Source organism: Camarhynchus parvulus, chromosome 19 (assembly GCF_901933205.1).
Source record: "Camarhynchus parvulus chromosome 19, STF_HiC, whole genome shotgun sequence".
Lineage (NCBI taxonomy): Eukaryota > Metazoa > Chordata > Aves > Passeriformes > Thraupidae > Camarhynchus > Camarhynchus parvulus.
Genome location: NC_044589.1, coordinates 8,412,692 through 8,433,893, shown reverse-complemented (window position 1 = coordinate 8,433,893; position 21,202 = coordinate 8,412,692). Strand labels below are relative to the sequence as shown.

General features: G+C 46.5%; 1 protein-coding gene across 1 annotated transcript in view; it reads right to left on the bottom strand.

Annotated features, from left to right (window-relative positions):
• Window positions 1–1,949: 1,949 nt before the first annotated feature.
• The window catches only part of PPM1E (protein phosphatase, Mg2+/Mn2+ dependent 1E), a 60,411-nt gene continuing 41,158 nt past the window's right edge, over window positions 1,950–21,202 (bottom strand). Inside the window, exons 2-7 of the mRNA XM_030962419.1 lie at window positions 14,316–14,434; window positions 9,843–10,042; window positions 7,567–7,755; window positions 6,330–6,473; window positions 5,980–6,073; window positions 1,950–5,710 (exon numbers count right to left, since the gene is read on the bottom strand). Of these exons, the coding sequence (XP_030818279.1) occupies window positions 4,644–5,710; window positions 5,980–6,073; window positions 6,330–6,473; window positions 7,567–7,755; window positions 9,843–10,042; window positions 14,316–14,434 (1,813 nt within the window). The 3' untranslated portion in view covers window positions 1,950–4,643. The remainder of the gene's footprint in view (window positions 5,711–5,979; window positions 6,074–6,329; window positions 6,474–7,566; window positions 7,756–9,842; window positions 10,043–14,315; window positions 14,435–21,202) is intronic.

Genomic DNA, 21,202 nt, shown 5'->3' with positions numbered 1-21,202 from the left:
TTTCAGGTGTTTTGTGTGTGGATAAGTAAAATGATGGAGGCTGTCAGGGTCAGTTCCACTTACTGCAACACCTGGCTGCACATGGAGGGACTTTTTCCTGTCACTTTTTTCCTTAATCATTTGGTGAAAAGCACTTAAACCCCTCTGGGATTCTATGTGTAGAAACCAAATGCTGAAATCTTGATTCAAACAGGAATTGAGAAGGATGCAGAGTTTTCCCCAAAATTGCTTTGGTTCTTCAGAAGGAGCAGATGCTGGGCCAGGGCCAGGCCACACCTGGAGGTGCCTTGGGAGTGTTTGGGGCTGTGGTGGTGACACAGCTCGGTCCCTGGAGCCATGGAGCTCTGCTCTGCCCTCAGTGAGAGGCTCTGGGGCTATGCCCAGCTCTTGCAGGGCTGAGGGAGGAGCTGGTGCTTTGCTCACCTGCTATGGGCAGCTTATTCAGAGCTGGGTGGGAAAGGGCTTGGAAGGCACTGATCTCCTTGGGCTGTGCCATAACGGCCACAGGGATGGGCCCTGAGCAGCCATGTCAGAGCCAGAGCTCAACGGGGTAACTCCAGTTCCATATCCACCAAGGAAACCCCCTTCCACCACACTAAAGGCACAGCTGCTCACTGCCTTTGTTAGCTCTTCAATAACCAGACTAGCTGGAGTGTGGTTTAAATTACTGTTTTATTAAGATATTGGTAAAACTTCAACAGTTTTTCCTGTATAAACAGCTTTCATAAATAAAATATGGATGACTAATACATGGTCAGAACTAAACTCGCGGGTGAACTGTAGAACAAGATTGCAAATGGAAAAGTCCCAACAGCTGGTACATGATTTAGCTTGAATTTATTCACTTCATAAAGAACATGTTTCATGAACAAGGTACTACAGAAAGGTCAGCAGGAGCACCCAGGAGCTGAGACCGTGCCTGGCTGGCCACGAGCAGCAGCACTCGGGGTCAGCTCAGCCACCTCCCAAGGTGTCTTCAGAGGGAAGGAGAGGAAAGACCGGACAGGACAAGGGTTGTACGAGACCCTGACAGGTGGGGCTTGTTTGTCTTTAATGCTGGCAAGGGCTGTGCCATGGCTGGGGTGCCAGGGCTGGAGGGGGGCACGGACATCGGGCTCCGAGGTCCTGTTAATGCTTCCGTATTATTGCACATGATACGAGGGTAGAAAGTTTTGTTCCTGTCGCAAAGAGGATGTGAATTAAAGAAAGATTGCCCTAAATTACAGACATGAACAAAGCTGCAGTATCCCCTTGGATGGCTTTGTTTATGTGACTGAGTGCCTGGTGAAGAAATTGTGCTAAAACAGCCCCTAATTTAGACCAATCTTTCTCATTTTGCTTTATTCCCACAGAATCTTGGGGTCGGGAGGATTTGGTGAGGAGAGAGTGGACCTGAACTACAGCAGCCATGTCTGTGCACACAACTCCTTGTGCCTCATCTGCCCAAGGGACAACTGACACACAGTGCTCCAAAAACAGGTGGAGTTTCTAGGATGATGCACCACCAGAAACGTGGTGTAAATTAAAGTCTGCTTGGACATTGTCCTCCAGCGCTGCAGCTCAGCAGCTCAGCTACGAACGGTTCTCACTCACAAGGACAATGGATGGCACTTCTAGGTAAAGAAAAGTTCCACACGTGCGTTTCCACCCACCTCTAGTGCAAATGGAATGGGTGAAGAGCTCCCTGCCCTGGTGCTGTTCTGCTCTCTGCACCGCACACATTCCTCAGCCTTGCAAAGCACCGCGGCCCCTGCGGCACTCACAGTGAAGAGCTCACGAGCCAGTTTTGAGCAGCTCCAGGCAAAGCAGCCCCGAGCCCCTTCCTCAAAACCACCACAACTGAAACAGAACAAAACTAAAGTCACGTTGTCACTGCTGCCTCCTGGTTCTGCAAGCACGGTCAGCACGTCGACCGAGAGGGATGCGGGGTTGTGTGAACGCGGCAAAGGGATACTTCAGCTCTTTATTGGAAAGATTCGTTGTACAAATTTTCACCACCACTAAGATACACGATAAAAATACAAAACACAGGTCACAGACTAAATCTCAGTATCAACAGTTAATAAATACAATGAGATAGTTCTCTATTAGCCTAATATTTTACACTGTCACCAGATAGACGATCAAGGTACGAATACAGAACACTTAGATACCATTAGAGAGGGATTATTGCTTACGTCAGCAAGCAGCAGATAAGGGCACAGGAGTTTGAACTGAAGGAACTACTTCCTATCACCAGTGGCATTAAGAGAAAACACTGCATTTCACAAGCACTGCTTTTTGTCTAGTGTGTAGAATCAAGAGCAGCATAATCAGACCAATAACCACTACTTTTAATATTATAGAACTTTAAAGGACTTACCTTACAAATGGTTCCTATCTACTCTATAAATATGCAGTTAGTGAAGAAATGAACACTTGCTCTATCTATACAATGGTTTTACCTGACCACACTGCAACTACGATGGTGGATTGTTTTTTTTCTCCTAGCAAGATAAATGGGATGAGTCGCAGAATTACCATTTATGAATCCACACCTAAAAAAGCTAGATCCTTCCCAAAACAGCACACATGCAGTCCAGTGCTCTTCAACTGCTCCTGCAGACTGGGAAGAAGTTTAATCATTTGTGACGGGTTTGCATTCTAATTTACTCACATCAAGAATTGCACTTACACCACCTTTCTCTCCAGAACATGACAGTCAGCTAAAGATGGACTTTCAGTGAGTCATTATTACTGTGAATAATTTAAAACAAAGGCACCGCAGAGATGCCCCAAAGTTGCATATTTTACCATTTCATGGTTTCTCAAATTTCCTCGGTAAATCTGACTTGGAACAGAAGCTGCAGCTAAAGAGAACGTTGACAACAGCTAAGGCAGAATAAGATGGCAGATAAGAGCCAATGATCCCGTAAGATTAAAACAAAGTCTGAAAAAGATCAAAGGAATCTAAAGCCACACTTCAACTCCTGGTTGCTCACAAAGCCTTTTGCTGTTCATCAGATTGCTTTTAAAATAGTGCATCAAAGAGAGAAGCAGCGGAAATTGGCAGAATTCAAGCCTCGCCATCTTGTCATGTTGAATAATTTTCTTCACTACTTAATATTAAAATACTTTGCAAATTCTAGCTAAACACTAATACTGCTATTGTTACTGCTAAAATGATATGGATTGTTCACTAAGTGCCTATGAAAACTTATTTTGTTCATCCTCCTCCCAATGCATCGCTGTAACAAAGGGTAGGAACGGGATCTGGATTTAGTGGAGCTGACGGGAATCGGCCGCTTATTTACGTCCCAATTAGCGGCTCCCCTAAGGGCGTGACCTCACCTCGGGAGCGGGGAGGGGCTGCTGGCCGCTGCTTATGCAAAGAGGGCAGCGAGCTCCTGCCTGGCCCTCCTGGGCCCGGGGCAGCCGCAGCAGAGCCCTGCCCGGGCACTGAGTTCCTCCCTCTCCGCTGCAGCCCCAGCGCAGCCCCTGCTCTGCCGCATCCTCGGCATTTGCATCCCCTTGGATCGCTCCGGCATCCTTCCCTACACACCTGAGCACGCAGCCCCGGTGCTGCGGCCTTCCTGCTGCCACTGGCTGTGAAATGCGGCCTTTGCCAGCTGGGAATCCTCACCAGAGCCACACAGCTCATCCAACAGCTCCTGATCTCCGCTGGGACGGGCGCGGGGACAGAGGGTGGGACTGGACACCTCCACGGGTTGGGTTCTTTTAAGACCTGAGATGAAGTTAAGGTGGGAAGAGGTTGGCTCAAAACATTAAGCACAGTCATGTTCAACTCATTGAGAACAATTTCCTAAACTGAGAAATGAGGAAAATGCCACTAAAAGCACCAGAAAGATATGAAATTCCCTACACTGCACCTCGAGCTATAGGAAATAATTTTTTTTTTAAACTGCAAGAAAAGTTTTCTTCATAGTCTGCATTTTATATTACATGGAAAAAAAAAAGGTAAATGATGAGTCTGTACCTCGATGGGAGTCTGAGACCAGAGCAGCAGGAGCTTAGTGTGTCCATTCCTAAGGTACCTGGTAAACCCTGTATGGCTTTTAGTCGTCTACCTGCAAAAGTGGATGTAATTTTCTAATTCATCTTAACGCTCACCTGGAATAAACAGAAAGCAGAACACGAAAGGAAAAACAAAAACCCAAAAAAACCCCACACCTCGACTCTATGGAAACTTCCCCCCGCTCTAAAAAAATTTGGCAGTTCTAACCCAGATCGTTCTTTGAGTATTGCTCCACAGACATTTCTCAGGCAGGTGCAACCTTCTGCGTGTGTAAGGACCGTGCCCTGGCGTTGTCTGTCTGTCTGTCTGTCTGTCTGTCCACGTGCAGCGCTGCTGGGCTCTCCCTGCTGGATGTGGCTGACACTCGTGTGTGCGGGTGGTCGGGCGGCTGCGGCATTGCTGGGGGTGGCACCACCACCAAACTTTGTTAGAGATCCAAACAACTACATTGGTTAATTCCTAGTTCTATTTACACAGGGGTTGAGCTTGGCAGGGGATCGGAGTACAGTTCGGAAATGCCCACCTCTTTTTTTTTTTTTTTTTTTTTTCTTTTTCGCTTTCTGATGATGCCAGTTTTATTTTGGGAATGTCTACTTTGGGAGTCTGACAGGGGAACACGAGGGGCTGGTTACATTTTACAGCATTGATGAAGGTGTGGGTCTGGTATACAATGACTTTGTCTTCGCATCAAACACTCGCTGTAAGAGCCGTGGCTGGGCAGCCTCCGCCACGGGGAGGGCCGGGCCAACGCCCTCCTGCTCCTGCGGCCCCGGGCAGGGAAGGGCAGGCCGGATCCTTCTCCCTGGGAAGGCTCCTGAGCCCAGAGGGGCGTGTGAAACTTTGGTTTGAGCCTGGCTCCTCGCCGCCTCTTCCCGCTGCAGAGCCGCAAATGAGAGAACGCAGCTCGTTTTCCCAAGGATTGGAACAGTTCATCTTCCAGCCCGAAGGAGACGGGGGATGAGCCCCTGACCCTGTAGATGCCCTGCCCTGCAGCCCCCGAGCTCAGAGGGGCGAGCTCGTCCTCCCCGCGATCGCTCCGCCCGCAGCCCCAGGGCGCGCTGAGCTCCGGGGCCTCGCTCTTCACCGGGGAGCCACTGATGGGACCCGCGCTCTTTGGTATGCCAGGACTAAACGCTTGGACTGGTGGCAGACATTTGGCACTCTGAGGTGTACTAGTTTCTGTTTTTGTCAGGTCTAAATAGCCTTGATCCTCCAAGGGGTTAACGCTGGAGCCTATGCTTAAGCTAGTTCTGTCGGTGAAGGAGTCCACTCGTCCTTCATAGCCTAAATCTGCAGGTGCTGAGCACTGGTGCTGGGGCCACGGCCGTTTGCAGTCTCCATGGTTCTCCTTGTCTTCCCCGTTGTCTTCTTGCCCCCCTTGGAAGGAGTTCTCAGTCCAGTCCGACTCCTCGCTGACCGCGACCGCCGCGTTCATGTCCCTGAGGAACACCACGATGACCGTGATGTTGTCGCTGGAGCCGGCATCCCGAGCAGATGCCACCAATTTATGTGCTACCATGCTGCTGTCACCGTTATTCTCCTTCAGATGGTCAGCCACCACTTTGACTGCCTCATCGGGGTTCACTGTGTCGTAGAAGCCATCACAGGCCAGAATGAGGTAGTCTTCAGAGCCATCCAGCACCGTGGAGGCAGAGTCTGCGTCCCCACAGATGTATGGCTTGTGCTCAGCGTCCCCTGCGGAAGAACAGCACAGAAACACAACTGTGGGTTTGCAGCCACAGCTTCCAGCAGCCCTTTATTAACTCAGTGTGGAGCCAATGACTCTTACCCCAAGTTACAGCAATTATTTGGAAATTATTCCCTCAGACTGTAGGGGGAAAACCAGAGGTTATTGCTCATAGGTCTATCTTCAGCTGTATGTCAAATTTTGATGACTAGAAAATTAAAATTTTATAGTTAAAAAGCAAAGCAAGTCTCAAAAAGGAATGAAGGCTCTCTCTTACCAATAGCTCTGGAGACAGAGAGGCTCCCGTTCACCCTCCAGGCTCCAAACCAGACCACGCAGCCGCCCAGGGCCTCGATTCGCTTCTTCTCATCCTGAGCAGCAACACAAGAGAGAGCAACACAAGAGAGCAGTCAGAGCTGCATCACACACTCAGCACTCCCATCAACATCTGGAATTTCACAAACACGGCAGGCCCCATGAGACAAAGGATTTGCTCACAGATCCGAACAAACCGGGATAAGTGGAACATGCTCTGCTGCTCCCAGAGATCCTGGCATGGCAGCACTGCCCCAGAGCTGGTACCTGTGCTGGTCACTGCCCAGGGCTGTTCAGACAGGCCCTTCTCACCTCTCGATCTGGTTTGTGGGGTTTCATCAGTTCCACAGCTTGGCCTCTCCTCACCAGCATGACCTGGGAGTCCCCCAGCCAAGCCACATGCAGCATATTCCCTCGGATGAAAGTCACCACCCCGGTGGTTCCGCAGCGCAGACTCTGGAACAAAATACATTTCCATTTCAAAGCATTTTCTTCCTTAACTCAGGGACAGAACACGTGGAATCTGCAGCACAGAGCCTATTCCCAGGGAGGAACAGGCAGTGCTTTCCCTACAGCTACAACTGCTCACTAACAGCCCCTTGGTGCCAACCTGGCTGAACACCAATGTGCCCCATGACATCCCTGGCATGGGACCTGCCTGCCAGGAGCTGGGCACTGCTGGGGCTGCTCCTGCTGCTGCCAGGCACAGCTGGGTGTTGGTGACCCCGAGGGCTGAGCCTGGGAGGCAGCTGAGTGTGGGAATGGCAGCAGCATCCTTCAGAGGAGCTGGAAGCTGGGAGAAGCAGGAGCTGACATTTTGATGGGATGTGAAGCTATGGACAGAAAGGCACCAGCGGGGCATGGAGAGCTCTGTGCTGATTCTACTGTGCCTCTCTGGAAAGGCAGGATTGATTTGCAGTTAATGCTCTCAGTCCTGTTGGAATTATTTACCAATATAAGTGGATGGGACGTGCCTGGCTTGTCTGGCCCTTGCTGCTTGACCAAAGGCAGCAGCTGTGGTGGTTTCACCTCAGAGACACCTTTGGCTGGCTGGATGCTGCAGCTGGGCACTTGGGACAAGTCCAGACATGCAGGACCTCAGGTTTACCTCTGGTGGAGAAGCTTTAAGGCGATGGTGAAGGAAAGGAGTTGGTTCTGCTGGAGGGTTTTGATCCAGAGCTTTATTCCAGGCCCACTGGCCTCTGAATGCAGTAACAGCTCCAACAGAACCTATGAACCGCGTGGTTGCTGTTCATTTTAACCCCGGGGAGAGGGGCAGGGAAGGGGCAGGGATCCCACCAACCAGGTAAGGGGGGGAGTCTCAGGGGACAAATGACACCTGGATGGCCCAATGTGCCCCAGGGCTGAGGCATCTTTTGAACTCTGCCATCACTCGATGCCCTTCGGGAATGCCAGGACTGACAGACAGCACTCAGCAGGGGTCAGGGTGGGGAAAGGAGAGGTGATTGGCACACCTGGGGAAATCTACAGGGAGAAACCTGAGGTATCTGAGGCAAACCATGACACCACAGTGCAGCAGAGCCCTCACCTCCCTGGCTGCCTTCTGCACGAAGCGCTCGTCGGTGACGCGGAAGGCGCGGCACAGAGCCTCGGCCGGGTCCTGCTGGAACATCTCCTGGTGGACCATGTTCACGTGCAGGTGGATGGAGGCATAGATGGCAGCATCCACTCCTCCATGACCATCAAACACTGCAAAATAAGCTTGTTCTTCTTGGTCCTGCCAGAGGAAACACAGGGAGGAAAAAACTCAGGTGAAAGCAATACAAACATCTCATTGGATTGTCTTAAAGCTTTGAACTTGGGATTTGTGCTGTCTTCATTAAACTGCAATTAGAGACACAGTCTCCACTGGAAAAGCAAACTACCCTGAGCACCTGCACTTGCAACAGTGGGAAATTTCCACCTTGCTGTTGAATTCTTCCTGCAAAGTGCAAGAGATGCCCTGCCAGAATCCCCTGTGTGGTGCTCTCAGTGCTCCTTAGGTCCCATTTGTTACAGCTCAGGCACACAACTCAAATAGGAAGTGCCATTCTCATCAAATTGTGCAGGAGATTTTGTGACTGCAAAAACCACAGAGAGAGAAGAACATCCAATACAGTTTGCATGAAGTCTACATCATGATTGGAATCCACCAGGGATAAAATGCCAGTACAGTTAAAATGTGAAGCCAGCCAGTCTTTGCTTTCACTCTTCTTTTTTCCTTAAATGTAAAATATATCATCTTAGATGCCTCTGTTTTAAAAAAACTGCATGTGCTCTCTCATCAGAAAATTGTGATTACATTCACAAATCAAATACAGCAAAATCACTCATCTTCAAGGCAGTTTTCTCAGCTTCCCCTCCTCTGTTCAGAGAAACAACGTGGTACCAGGAGACAGCAACTCCAGCAACTCCAGCAACTCACACACACAACACCAACCCACTGACAGAGCCAATTCAACCTTGACAGCCAGCTCAGTGACTGGAATATTTGCACATTGTAATTTTTAGGTAATGGGCTCCAACACAAATTGGAATAAGAAAGCTGACAATTGACAGGCAAAGGAAACATCTGCCTCTGTTTGCATTAATATCTTTTAAAGGTAAGAATGTGGATGGGGCAGAAGATGGTTATTAAAGTGACAGGGTGTAATAAAGAAGTAATTATGCAGCAATTTGATCCTAAAGGTAAAATTCTTGCCATTTTCTTTTACTTTCCATTCCTGAGTGTCCAGTTTTGTATCTCAAAGGAGAGTAAGAATGAGTGTCTGACCAGTGGCCACATCAAGAAATTAATGGAAGACAGGCCCCAGTTCCACCAAACTACTCGCATTTCTAGAATTGTGTGTGAGCTGCACCTCATAGTCCTGTAAGTTTTGGGTTTGTTTTGGATTTTTTAACTTAATTTCCTTATTTTTGCTTTTGGCTTCTTCTTCCCAAGAGGAAGGCTTGAAAAGCAGAGCAGACCCACCCCAGCTGCCAAGTGGCTTCAGAGATGAACTGTGAGGTGACCAACTGCCAACCCTGCTGAGGTCCATCCCCCTTCACTCCCTCAGTGGAAAACCTCCTGCTTTCCCAGGATGCAAACCATTGACCTGTGGCATTCACATTCTCTGAAAAAATTCCTTCACCCAGGGTTTTTCTCCTGGGAAGCTGAAAGGCAGTGAGAGAGGCCTCAGAGAAAAGGAAAACAATTCTTATCTCGTTTGCTTCTCCTGTGTTGTGCTCGTCTGGAATGTGTTTGGAGATTGTTTACCCACAGGTGATTGTTTCATTGGACTCTGGTGTGAGTTGTTTTAACTCTTTGGACAATTGGGGCCAAGCTGTGTCAGGACTCTGGAGAGAGTCAGGAGTTTTCATTATTATCTTTTTAGCATTCAGTAAGTATCCTTTCTGTATTCTTTAGTATAGTATAGTATTCTTTAATATAACATAGTATAATAAAGTAATAAATTAGCCTGCTGATAAGATGGAGTCGGATGCATCATTCTCTCCCCTCATTGGTGGACCAGCATTTACAATATTGACCACAGAATGTGTGTCTGTGAACCCACCTCGAGGTTGAAGAGCCTGGACTGGACTCTTCAAAAGAAAGAGTCACGACTCTGGAAAGAGTCAGGAGTTTTCATTATCTTTTTAGCATTCAGTAAGTCTCTTTTCTCTATTCTTTAGTATAGTATAGTATAGTATTCTTTAATATAACATAGTACAATAAAGTAATAAATTAGCCTTCTGAGAACATGGAGTCAGATGCATCATTCTCTCCCCTCATTGGTGGACCTGCATTTACAATATTGACCACAGGACATGTTTGTGTGAGCTCACCTCGAGGTTGAAGAGCATGTTGAAGTCGGGGATGCAGACGTGCTTGTCCTCCATCTTCCTGCGCATGTTCTTGATGGCGTGGATGGAGGTCTCGTAGTAGCGGTGGGGCTTGGGCTGCAGGGGGAAATCCTTCACCCAGCTGCTGCAGATCTCGTGCAGTTTGCTGTAAACTAAACGGGCCAACTTCACCGTCTCGATCTCTGAGGAAGGCACAAAGCACAGATGAAAGCCTTGAGAGTGTTATTAAGTCAGAGTTTTCTCCCTTGCATACATTAGAGAGATGAAACAAAACCATTTTAGCCAAGCAGTTGATGTCAGCAGGGAAATTCTGGGCTCTGATGCATGAAAAGAAGAAGCCAAAGTCACCATAATCAGCATTCATCAGTAAGCAGCTCATTGTTTGTTTGTCTTTTTAACTTAAACATTTCCCTGTGCCTTTGGGGAACTCATTTGCAGCAGCAGAGAAAATGAAAGGCACGAGAAGTGTTGGATCCCTGGCCTGGCCCTGCCCAGGGTGGTGCAGCTCTGACAGGGACTGTGTCATGGCACAGGGTGCCACCTACAGAACCCACCCTCTGTGACAATGACACACTGGGTTTGGACCAAATTCTCTTTTCTAAACCCCATTTCATTGCAGAGCTGAGGCAAGGCAGTGGAAACAATCTGCAGAAATTAGTAGAGTGATTTTAAGATGTTTTGTGCACTTTCAGCAGTGCACAGGTGCCTTCTTAGCTATTCTCTGATTTCCTATTATTCCCATATTCCTGACAACGGTGTGTCAGAGAAATCTGCATGAGCAAATGAGAAAACCATAAAGGCCTCAAATTTAAGAAAATGCTGAACTGGAGCTCCTGAAAATTGTCATTTTAAAACATGAAAACTCAGGCACTTGACATTTGTTCTGAAATTCAGGAGAGGAAAACAGGAAGTCAGCATCAGAGCTGAACACATCCACATCTCTTTGTTCACAATGGCTCACCAAAGGCAGGGATCTTCAAAGCTGAACAGCAGCAATCCAGGAGTGCCAATCACTCCTGGAGGAGGAGGGGCTCACATGCAGGGAGGAGAGGAGGGAGCTGCAGCATCTCTCAGTTGACAGGAATTCTATGCAGAGCCTAAAAGCAGCATTTACAAATTTCTGTCCTAGGTCTACAGTGACCAGGGGGCCCAGACCCTTAGGAACAAATATTGTAATATTGTCCCAGCTCTGTTGATTATGAGTTGGTTCAATCAAGAAGCATTAAACTGAAAATACACTGAATAAATAACCAGAAGGAAGCTTGGCTCCTCGATCACACAGCTTTAAAACCAAGGGGTGGAAATCAAACATTGCCACAGTGAGAGTGTGGGGTTCCTCACCCCACCTGTGCTGCTCTCTCTGGGGCCACCAGAAATCCCTTTGGGTAACCTGTTTAAAGAGGGAACACGTCCAACCTGAGGTGTCCAAGTTCTATTTCCCAGAGGAAAGCCCACAGAGTTTGCTCTCCCATCCCTCCCCACTGGGCAGGGGTGAAGGGAAGTGGGCACATGGCAGAGTCACCTGTGGCACCTCTGCAGGAGGGTGGCAGTGAACCCAGTGACCCTGCTGAGATCCTCACTGCCCTTCCCAGGGGACCCTGCGTGGTGTCAGCATCATCAGCAACTGCTCGTGAGGTTAAAACAGGAGAATAATAAAATGCCACAATAAAAACCACCCCCTCACAGCTGGAAATTACTCATCAATTGTTAATGCTGCCACGCTGAGCCAGAGCTGACTCAGCTGGCACTGCAGTTGTGTCACGGAGAATTTCATTTCCCTCCTGCTGCTCCCAAATCCCCAAGGTTGGAGGGAATGCTGAGCTGCACCACAGTGAGTGGGAAATCCAGCTCAGGCATTGTTGTTCCCAAAGATGACAGGGCAGAAGGAGGGTAGGAAGGATACCAGGAATCAGGTCCTGCTTTTTAGTGCCATGTTTTATGAGCTGTGTTGATAACATGGACAGTGTGACAACAGGGGTCAGAACCAAGGTTTCCCTTATCTAGGAGCTTGAGATCCCTTTGGATATCTCTAGGATCCATCTCCTAGAACCTGGAACAACTGGGTAATGGACATTATGATGTGACGTCTCCTGGAAATTTGATACCACCAGCAGGTCCCATGGTCCTGCTATCCAGCCTCTGCTGGTTCCTTAACAAAGCCAAACTTTCACCTGATTCTCTTCCCCCACAAACAAACCCCAAACCTAAATGTCCTTAACCTGACTTTCAAAAAAGAAATCCAACATCATTCAGGTCTCATGGAAAATCTCTTGCAGCTAGAAGAGGAAAATCATGGCCTGTGATTCAGATATCAAAAAACACATGGTCACCCCAAACACAGCAGACCCTGAATCTTGCAATCCTACATTTGTGGACTCCAATCAGTTTTTCTTCTTGTAAGATTTGCATTCTTCTGTCATGGAGTTTCTCATTTCTTTCCACACCAAGAACTGCTTTCACCACTCCTAAGCACAGGACATGATTTGTCATGTTGCAAATCTCAGAGTGAAATGTGCCACTAAGGAAATTTGAAATAGCTTTTTTTTTATCTTTCAGCAAATTCAAACTTGAGGCAAATCAGGTAAATGTCTCCTTGTATTACACAGAGTAAAAATCTTTCTGGGTTCATAAAAAACCTGACATAGAACTGGATATTAAAGCCAGGCAGTGAAATTCAGCTCGGTTTCACGTTCTGCAGCAGCTCAAACAGCATCAGGGCACAGTGAACTCTGAGCATCAAACTCCAAGATGTAGAAATCCCATTTTCACCACCTGCCACACTTTCCTTTGCTTTCTTCCAAAGCATTGAATTCTCCCTGTGTGGCACCACTGAGGGCAGATCTCCTCTGAGCACCAGCCCAGGATTCTCCAGGACTCCTCTGGAAGGGTCTCCAGGATGGAGCTGCTGCTGCTGTCACCACTTTTGTCTGGCTTTGCTGGGCCAAGCCTGGCCCTGGTGGCTGCTGAGGCACTGATGGAGCAGCTGGGGCTGCCCCTGGATCCCTGGAGGTGCCCAAGGCCAGGCTGGATGGACCTTGGAGCATCCTGGGCTGGTGGAAGGTGTGCCTGGCCATGGCAGGGGTGGGACTTGATCTTTAATGTCCCAAACCTTTCTGTGAGTCTGTCACTCTATGACACTTGAGCTGATGTCCTGTTTTAGAAAATTATCACTTAGATTAATTTGAAATTGCAGGGTTTGTATGAAGCTGTTGCTTTACTACAGGCCAGAGGATGTTTCCTCTCTTCCTCTCCCCCTAAACCCTCACAATTTAACATTCACACTGCATCAGCAAAGGGATATTTTATTTCCAAGTAGCCTCATTATGACAATTCACCTCAACAAACTGCATCTGGAGCCCTATTCTTAGTGCCTGCTCCAGTCTGTTCTCATCTCAATCTATGTTTGCCTCTGTCTTACAGCCTTAGATATATTTAAATGTCAATTTCTGTAGGTGTGAGGGTTTTGTGGTAGCTTTTTTCCTTTCTTTTTTTTCCTTTTTTGTTGAATTCTGTAGATATTCTGTGTGGAGGCTTAGTCAACATTTCCTTGGAGACTGTCAAATATTTATGCAAGTTTCAGAGATCTCAATTTGAAATTAATGAAAGCTGCTCAGCCAGAACAATGACAAATCTATTCCATTTACCTGCTCAGCAGGAGGAGGCAGCAATACCTACAAAAGAGAACCCAGAGCAGGTTTTTCTGTTCCTGAGGTTTCCAAGGGCCTCTGGGGAATACAGCAAGATCTTCTTTTTTGAAGAGCCAGATTTATTGATCCTCCTTACCTCCAGAATAATTTACAGGGTTTTTTTTTAATCAAAAAAGGAGGGAATGGACAAAGTAGTTTGGGGATATTTTCAAGATCAAATGACAGAATTGCTGTTACTACATGTGAGAAACATTGGCTTTTGTTGTAATGAACAACCCAGTTAATTTTCAAGGTTATTTAGGCCAGCACACTCCTGAAATGAGTTAGGGTGCACGACCTTGAGCTGGAGGCTGCAAAAATATTGTCAGCCAACACAGATAAATGAGGAAAAGGAATTTTCTTCCTTTTAATCACAAAATCTCTTTATACTACCTTTTGCTAAAACCATAAAAAAAAACCTTACAAGCCATAGTAAAAACCACACTGACTGAAATAATTCAGAATTAAATTATCTCTTCCCACATATATTTGACTTTGCTCCAAGGATGAGGGAGGACAACTGGCACTTGCCAGCAGAACCACATTGTATAAAGTGCTGAGAGAGAGATTCAGGGCCATCAGACACAGCCACGAAAATGCACTCAAAAGAGTGATTCCAAAGGTTTGATTTGAACAATTAGACCTGCAGCTCTGTCAGGAGTGGGGGTAAGTTCTCCATGAAGTTTTTTCCATCCATGTGAGGTGTTCCTGTCCCAGAACTGCAGCCCAGGGGTGGAATTTGGGAATTTGGGAATTGGGTGCCACTTACGGATGATGCCGTCGGCGTTGTCCACGTGCTTGGGCAGGAAATGCGCCGAGAGGTCGCTCTGCAGGACTTCATCTGAAGTTGCTCTGGCTAAAGCAGAGGCCAGGAATGAGGGGCAATTACTGGAAAGGAAAAAGAGAAACCACAAAAAGATGTTTTAGTGTGATTCAGCAAGGTAACATGAGTGTGTTTTTCACCAAGGTTCTTTGCCTGAGCCCTGCAGCAAGACCTCAGACTCACTGATGGGTTTTGGTTGCCCCCTTTCACTCCTCTGTTCCCTGGTTCTTAAGTTTTAATGTTTCAGTTCAAAACCTCTATTTAAATTCTTTTCAAATCTAGACTTGAACCCTCCAGAGTCTGTCACACAATTGTACATTTTTTACATATGTATGGTACAATTTTGACTCAAGTCCAGCTTCTCCTAAGCTTTGGAGTCAGGGTTCCAGAATTCCTCAGATTTCAAAGTGTCCAAAGGCTCCCTAAGGGGCACTGGAAGTTCAGGTTAACCCACAGGGAGCTGATGTGGATAAGGTAAAAAAGCTCCCTCAGGAATGATTTCTACCCACAGTGAAGTGGCTTTAACTCACTGTAGTTTAATTAAACCTGGTATCCCCCAAGGTTAATTAATCTATAGCAAGCCAAGGCCACTTTAATGTACATTCTCTCATTCAAGAGGAATTGAATACCTCTTAATTTATGTTTAACTTTGCATTTCCCATTGGTCAACCTCAACCTCTCCAGGTGTCTCCTGCTGACGCAGCCTGAAACTTCCAATTTCCACAGATTTTACTGGGGTAATGGTGTTTTTCCCAAGACATTCCAGTATCACAGGGCTACAGAGAGACACAGAGCCAATTCCAGCCCAGAAACCACCCAACAACCACAGAATTCCAAGTCAGAAATCCAGGGAACAGGCAGTGAACAACAACACTTCCTTAACCTATTCCTTCTGATCAACATATCTATAAATGATTAAAGGATAAGATTAACAATAAATAGCTTTGTCTAACACTGTTAGGAAGCTCTGGAAGTCACACAGCGCCTCGTTAGGGCCCCACCCATCCGAGGCTTTTCCCTGGAATTCCCAGGCAGGATTCCGAGCTGCTGGGGGAAATCAGCTGCCTTAGGGCCGAACCTTCCCAGCCCAGCCCGGGGCTCTGATCCCGTTCCCATCCGGAGGAAAACCCCGGCACATCCCCTGCTGCTGGCACGTGGAGGAGCTGATTTCCTGTCTTGTTTTTTTCTGTCTTTATTTGGCTCACAAAGAGCAGGTTTGTCAGGCGGTGATGCTGGTTCTGCTCATGTTACACGAGATTCCCCGAACAGGGAGAGGTTGCAGTGCTCGGGAGAGAAGAATTATCCCAGCAGTTACCAGCAGGGCACCCGCAGGAATCTGAGCTTGTTTCCAGTCCGAGGCTTCCCCTGACCAGCTCAGTGCTGAAAAACCAAACTTGTTTTGTGTCTCTTGTAAAGAAACCTCAGGAACATCCACTGATGGGCAAAGAGGGAACCTGGTAGGAACTGGGGCAACAGCAGTGGCTAAAATAGACTCAGGACCTAAACAGCAAAGAAAAAATAGCCCAGAGAGGAGGAATTTCTGCTCTGCCTGGGCCTGGGAGGGGGCACAGCAATGTGTGTGGATACCCAGAGCCATGAACACTTGTATCTGAAATTTTAGCTATTATTTTAACTGCAGTGACCAATGGCACAAGTGAAAGTGCATTTACAGGGGGTGTAGCAGGTCGGAGTATTTCCCCCCAGCTCCAAGTGCTGTTCACGTGTTCCATTTGCACACAGCAGCTCTATATCCAGCCAAAGAGTGCATTTCCATTACAATGCTAAACCTACACAAAAAGCTGCTAAAGATGTTATTAGATAAATTAAAGGATTTTGAGTACATCCTTCCTGATTCTCTGGCAGCGTAGGTGTGTTTAGAACACCCACAGTTGCATTGTAGCAATCCTGGAATAACTCTGGGAGGGTATTAAGTCATGCCTAAAAGTGCTGTGCTTCCATGAATTAAGTTTGAGAAAACCAGTCTGAGGTGGGTTTAATTCAGCCCACATATTATTATGTTACCAGCTTAACTCCTCTCCATCCTGATAGCATTAAAGTGGGGAGGACTTTCTAAACACCTTCCCTGAGCTGTTCCTCTGTGCTCTGAATCTAATACAAACTCTCCTACTGAAAAGAAAAGAGATGGCAGATTTGAAATTCTTATTGCAAGGGAGTTCACCACTGGGGCTTGAGCAACTGATCAATTTCGAGGGGAAAGGTAGAGAAAACAAATCAGCTGAAGGCTTCCCTTCTATGTCTGGCCACTCTTTGTCCTAATAATAACAGCTGCTGGCCCAAGAATTAATTGCCCTTGACATTTGTTGATCACAAAGCTTCTTATGTGGCTGCTGCAGGGCTGTGCCATGTGAGCAGGGAGGTGCCCACACACAGACAGATGATTTCCCCTTCCTGATTAGCGCCTCTCAACATTTCCTTCTCTCCCTTGGCTCCTCAGAGCACTTTTAGTTGAATTACTTTTTCCCTTCAAGGAACAGCAGATTGCGCTGGAGGTTTAAAATAGCTGTTGAAGGCAAACTGCTCTGAGGACACTTCATTACTGCTACACCAAGACAAATGAAGACTCAGCTCTGGGATCTCTGTTTTCAGCACCAAAGTGAGCACTCAGGTGAGCAGATATAGCATGACACAAACAGCAATCCAAGGGGGAAAGCTCTCTCTCTTCACAAAACCCAGAAAGTGTCACCAGGATCCCTGGGGACAGGGAGGAGCTCCCACCCTGCTGCTGGTGTAAGCAGGGGTTACCTGCTGGCTCTGAAAAGAAATTCTTCTGCCACGTTCTAGATGCTCAAATGTTATTAGTCATGAAGTCTGACAAATTGAAACTGGGAGGGCACAGTCTTGTTTAGCAGAGAGCTGAGAGCTAAAATGCCTTTGTCTATTCATAGCTGTGCCACTAACTCAGCAGCTGACCTTGGACGAGTCACTTCACCACTCAGACCTTCATTCCTCATCTGCAAACAAGGAATGAGAATGTCATTTCCTCAGGGAGAGGAGGAGGAGGAGGAGGAGGAGGAGGAAGGCTGTAGAAGGCCTAAATTCGTGTCTGTGAAGTATTCTGGAATTTCTTGCTAAGAGCCTAACTGAAGGGAAAAATACCAAGATTAGAGTGGGAGATATTTTCAATCTATAGGAGATTTATACTTTCATACTTCTGATACCTTTCCTTAGTTTTTCTCACTCTTTTCTCATGCACTGCCAGAAGTGCTAAGTGGAACACACAGGCAAACAACAGCTCTGGATAACTCACAGTGTCATCAACAGCTGCAGCAGAGGGGAAAACCAGCAAAGAGAGACCTCAAGTTCTTAAAACTCTCAGTTCTGAGCATTAGCACTGCTGATGGGAAAATGAAGCTGCAGCCCCTGCCTAAAATCCACAGCAAGGGCCACCGGGGCTGAAAATCCCCGGCCCTGTCATGGTCTGGGGGAGCTGATGAGGCATCACTAACCCAAACAAACAGGGAAAATGGACCAAAACGAACTGGGGCTTTCAAGAGGCAAAGCAGGCACTAAATCACAAAATGTACAGTGTTCCTGTTACCTCAGGAATCCCCTGACACCACAGAACAGCAATTGTTTTAGTTAGAATGAGGAATGATTTAAATAGAAATGCTATTCAATCTGCTGAGACACAAAACAAATCCACAGGCAAACAGGATAAAGCAGCATATTTGGTTTCACCCAGCAATCCAAGACCAAGACCATGACCTGAAAAGAACCAAGCACAGCACATTCCCCAAAGGTCTGTAATTTACTGTGGTGGTAAAAGACTTTGCAGGGATGACAAATTAACTGCACCCTTTCCAAAAGACATTCCAGCAGGGATGCACTTTGGGAAACACTCCTGCTCATGTGGCCAGTTGCAAGCTCTTGTTAGAAAGCAACTTTTGCCAGATTCACTTTAAGAAAAACCTCATTTGTCCCCTGCCTGTATTTACAAAACATTCCCAAGTCTCATGAGACCTTCCAGATGGAGCTTTGGATACAGCCTGGAAGCTCTTTGAAGAAGCCTTTAAAGTCTTTATTATTGCAAGTTCCCATGCTGAGAAGTGCAGAGTAATGAGCAGAGAAATGCTTTGGGGAGCTCCTTGGGCTGTTTCCCCACCCTCCCTTCCTCCACCTCCTGTTTCTGTGGCCATCCAGAGGGACTTGGAGCCATTGAGGGGCTCCTGTTTGTCCCCACACTCCCCCAGGTCACCCAGCACTAGAGGGAATATTCAGTGAAGCATTCCAAGACCCTAAAATGATTATGGCTGTATCCTCTGGATCTGCCCAGCAGATGCTATTTCCAGCTCCCATCTCTGCAGGTTCTCCTCTCCTGACTCCCAGAGCATCTCTGCCCTGTGCTGTTCCACTGCTCTGCACAGCTGCTGGAAGTTTTGATGCTTATTTAAAGCCTGGTCACGGTGGACAAATGGAGTATTATTTTTTTCCCCCCCTAACACATGGTGAAACCCTGCACTAGATTTATCTGCTGCAGTGAGTTACTAAAAAAAAACCTGGCATACACACACATACAAAAAAAAAAAAAAAAAGAAAAAAAAAAACAATGCACCTTTTAAAAGCTTGCATAACCAAAGCTCCTTGAGAAGTCATTTGAGCTGGCAGTGGTGAGACAGTAAAGATGCTTGATAAATCTGTTTGAAGGAGCTGCAAACGTGCTACCCAAGGAAGCTGCTATCTATAGGCTCCCAGAGACAGCTGCCTGCTCACATCCCCAGCCAGCCTGTCCTTGTGCTGACAGTTGTAAGCAGCAGAAATATAATACACAAGCATTGCAAAAAGACACTTCAGATACATTTATCATGCCCCTGGCTATGCAGACACTGCATTTACCAAATATTTAACCTTCTGCTTTCTGTTCACTGATGTTTTCTAGACCAATTTTGTAGAGATATGTTTCTGTAGTTAAGTCTGTCTTAACTGGATGTGAAAAAATACCCAAACCAGAGGTGGACTGCTCATCAGAAAACCTCTGCACAGCTGGATGAAGATGCTTCACCAGGGGAAACCCTTGGCTTTTCACAAACTGTTCTCAGCACATGAATTAGGCTCAGACCTCTGATGCGATTTCTGCTGCAGAGCAAGTCAGTATTGCCTTCTCCAGAGGGTGAGGTGCACATGGCAGTACATAAAGGCACCAAAATGTGAGCAAGACAAAATAAAAAGGTCATCTCTGTCTCTTTGATGAGGTACAATGTCAGGAAGGGCAGTGTGTATCTAAAATATAAATGCTGGCTGCCCACAAACCACTCATAAGCATTTGTGATTTAATGGCTGTCAATAAAATAGCACTGACACCACAGGGGTGAACCAGTGAAGAATCCAAACCACACAGAGCAGCTTCTCCTGAGCTCCTGGCTGGATAAATTGCCTGGGTATTATCTTTGAAACCAAATTCTATTATTTCTCTCACTCATCCTGCCAGTGCGGGGGTTCTGAGGTTACTCATTCCAATTTCTGGGGCTGATGCTGTGGCTGCATTTAAAATGACAGAAATCACCTCCTGTAACATGAACAACCCCTGAAAACCCAGCATGGCTCCGCCAGGAGCTGGAAGCCAAATAACTGCAAGAAATTGAATTCCCAGAAGTGACTCTGGGAGGGTTTTCTTCATTACAGCAAAGAGCTGAAGATACAAAGTTTGCTGTTGGAAATCATATGCCAGCACTTCACAGCCAGATTATATCCATCTGTTATTAAAAGAAAGGGAAACCTGGACTTGGAAGGAATGCAGAGAAAAATGGACCACAATCCATGAGCCTCTGGTATAACAGACACCAAGATATTGAGGATGTATCTATATAGATTCTCCCCCATCTAAATCAGAATATTTTCTACCTGAGGAGTAAGATTCTGAGGGACTGCATAGTTTTATAATAAAATCTTAATTGCTGCTATGAAATGCACTTTAGAAAATTATAAAAATATTATTATAAAATTTAAAAACCCCAACAAGCCACTTATTTCATGGGCATTGATTGTGCAGCTTAGCTCTTTGGTATTCAGCTTTGCAAATGCAAACACTCAGTGAAAATAAATCTGTGTTTACCCTATCATTAATTCATCAAAAGAAAGGTAATTTATTGGTATTACCCACTCATGTGACTTTCAGGGGTTTATACAGAGAGGAAAGATCCTTCTGGATTTTGTTGTTGTTTTCCAAGGATTATCCTGCATGTTCACACAGCAAATTCCCTGCTCAGGGTGTGAGGGTGTCCAGAGTTCTCCAAAATCCTCCCTGTGCCCACTTGGCACTGCTGGGAATGGAATGGGGACAAAGCCACATCAGTGCCAGCTGCTGCTTCCCTGGAGAAGGAAATTTCCTCACTGGAAACCCAATGTCAACAGCAGTTACCTCACAGTGAGTTTCCCTGGCAGAGCAAGGCCTGTTTAAAAGCTCCACAGGACATTAAAAATGTCATTGATTTTTCTCTCTTTGGCACTCAGTCCGTTCGAAAGTCAGCATAATTCAATATCTTTCTCCTGCTTCCATTAGCAAAGAAAGGAATCCATGCTTCAGTCTGTGCTGCCTTATTGGAGAAAGTAATTTAATTTTACATCTGAAAGTGTGCCAACATCAGCATAAAAGCATACACTGTATACATCAGATTTAATTTATGAATTCTGCATTTTGTCAAGCCAGGATGACATGCTGTCTAAAATCAATGAGAGTGTCCAAGCTCGCTCTGAAGGTACTTATATATATTCTTATTATTTCAGATATTTTATGTCCTAGCTGGAGTTTTTGATGATTTCTCTCCTTGCTATAAAATATTCATGACACAGTCTCTAGAAAAGTTCATGTTGCAGGA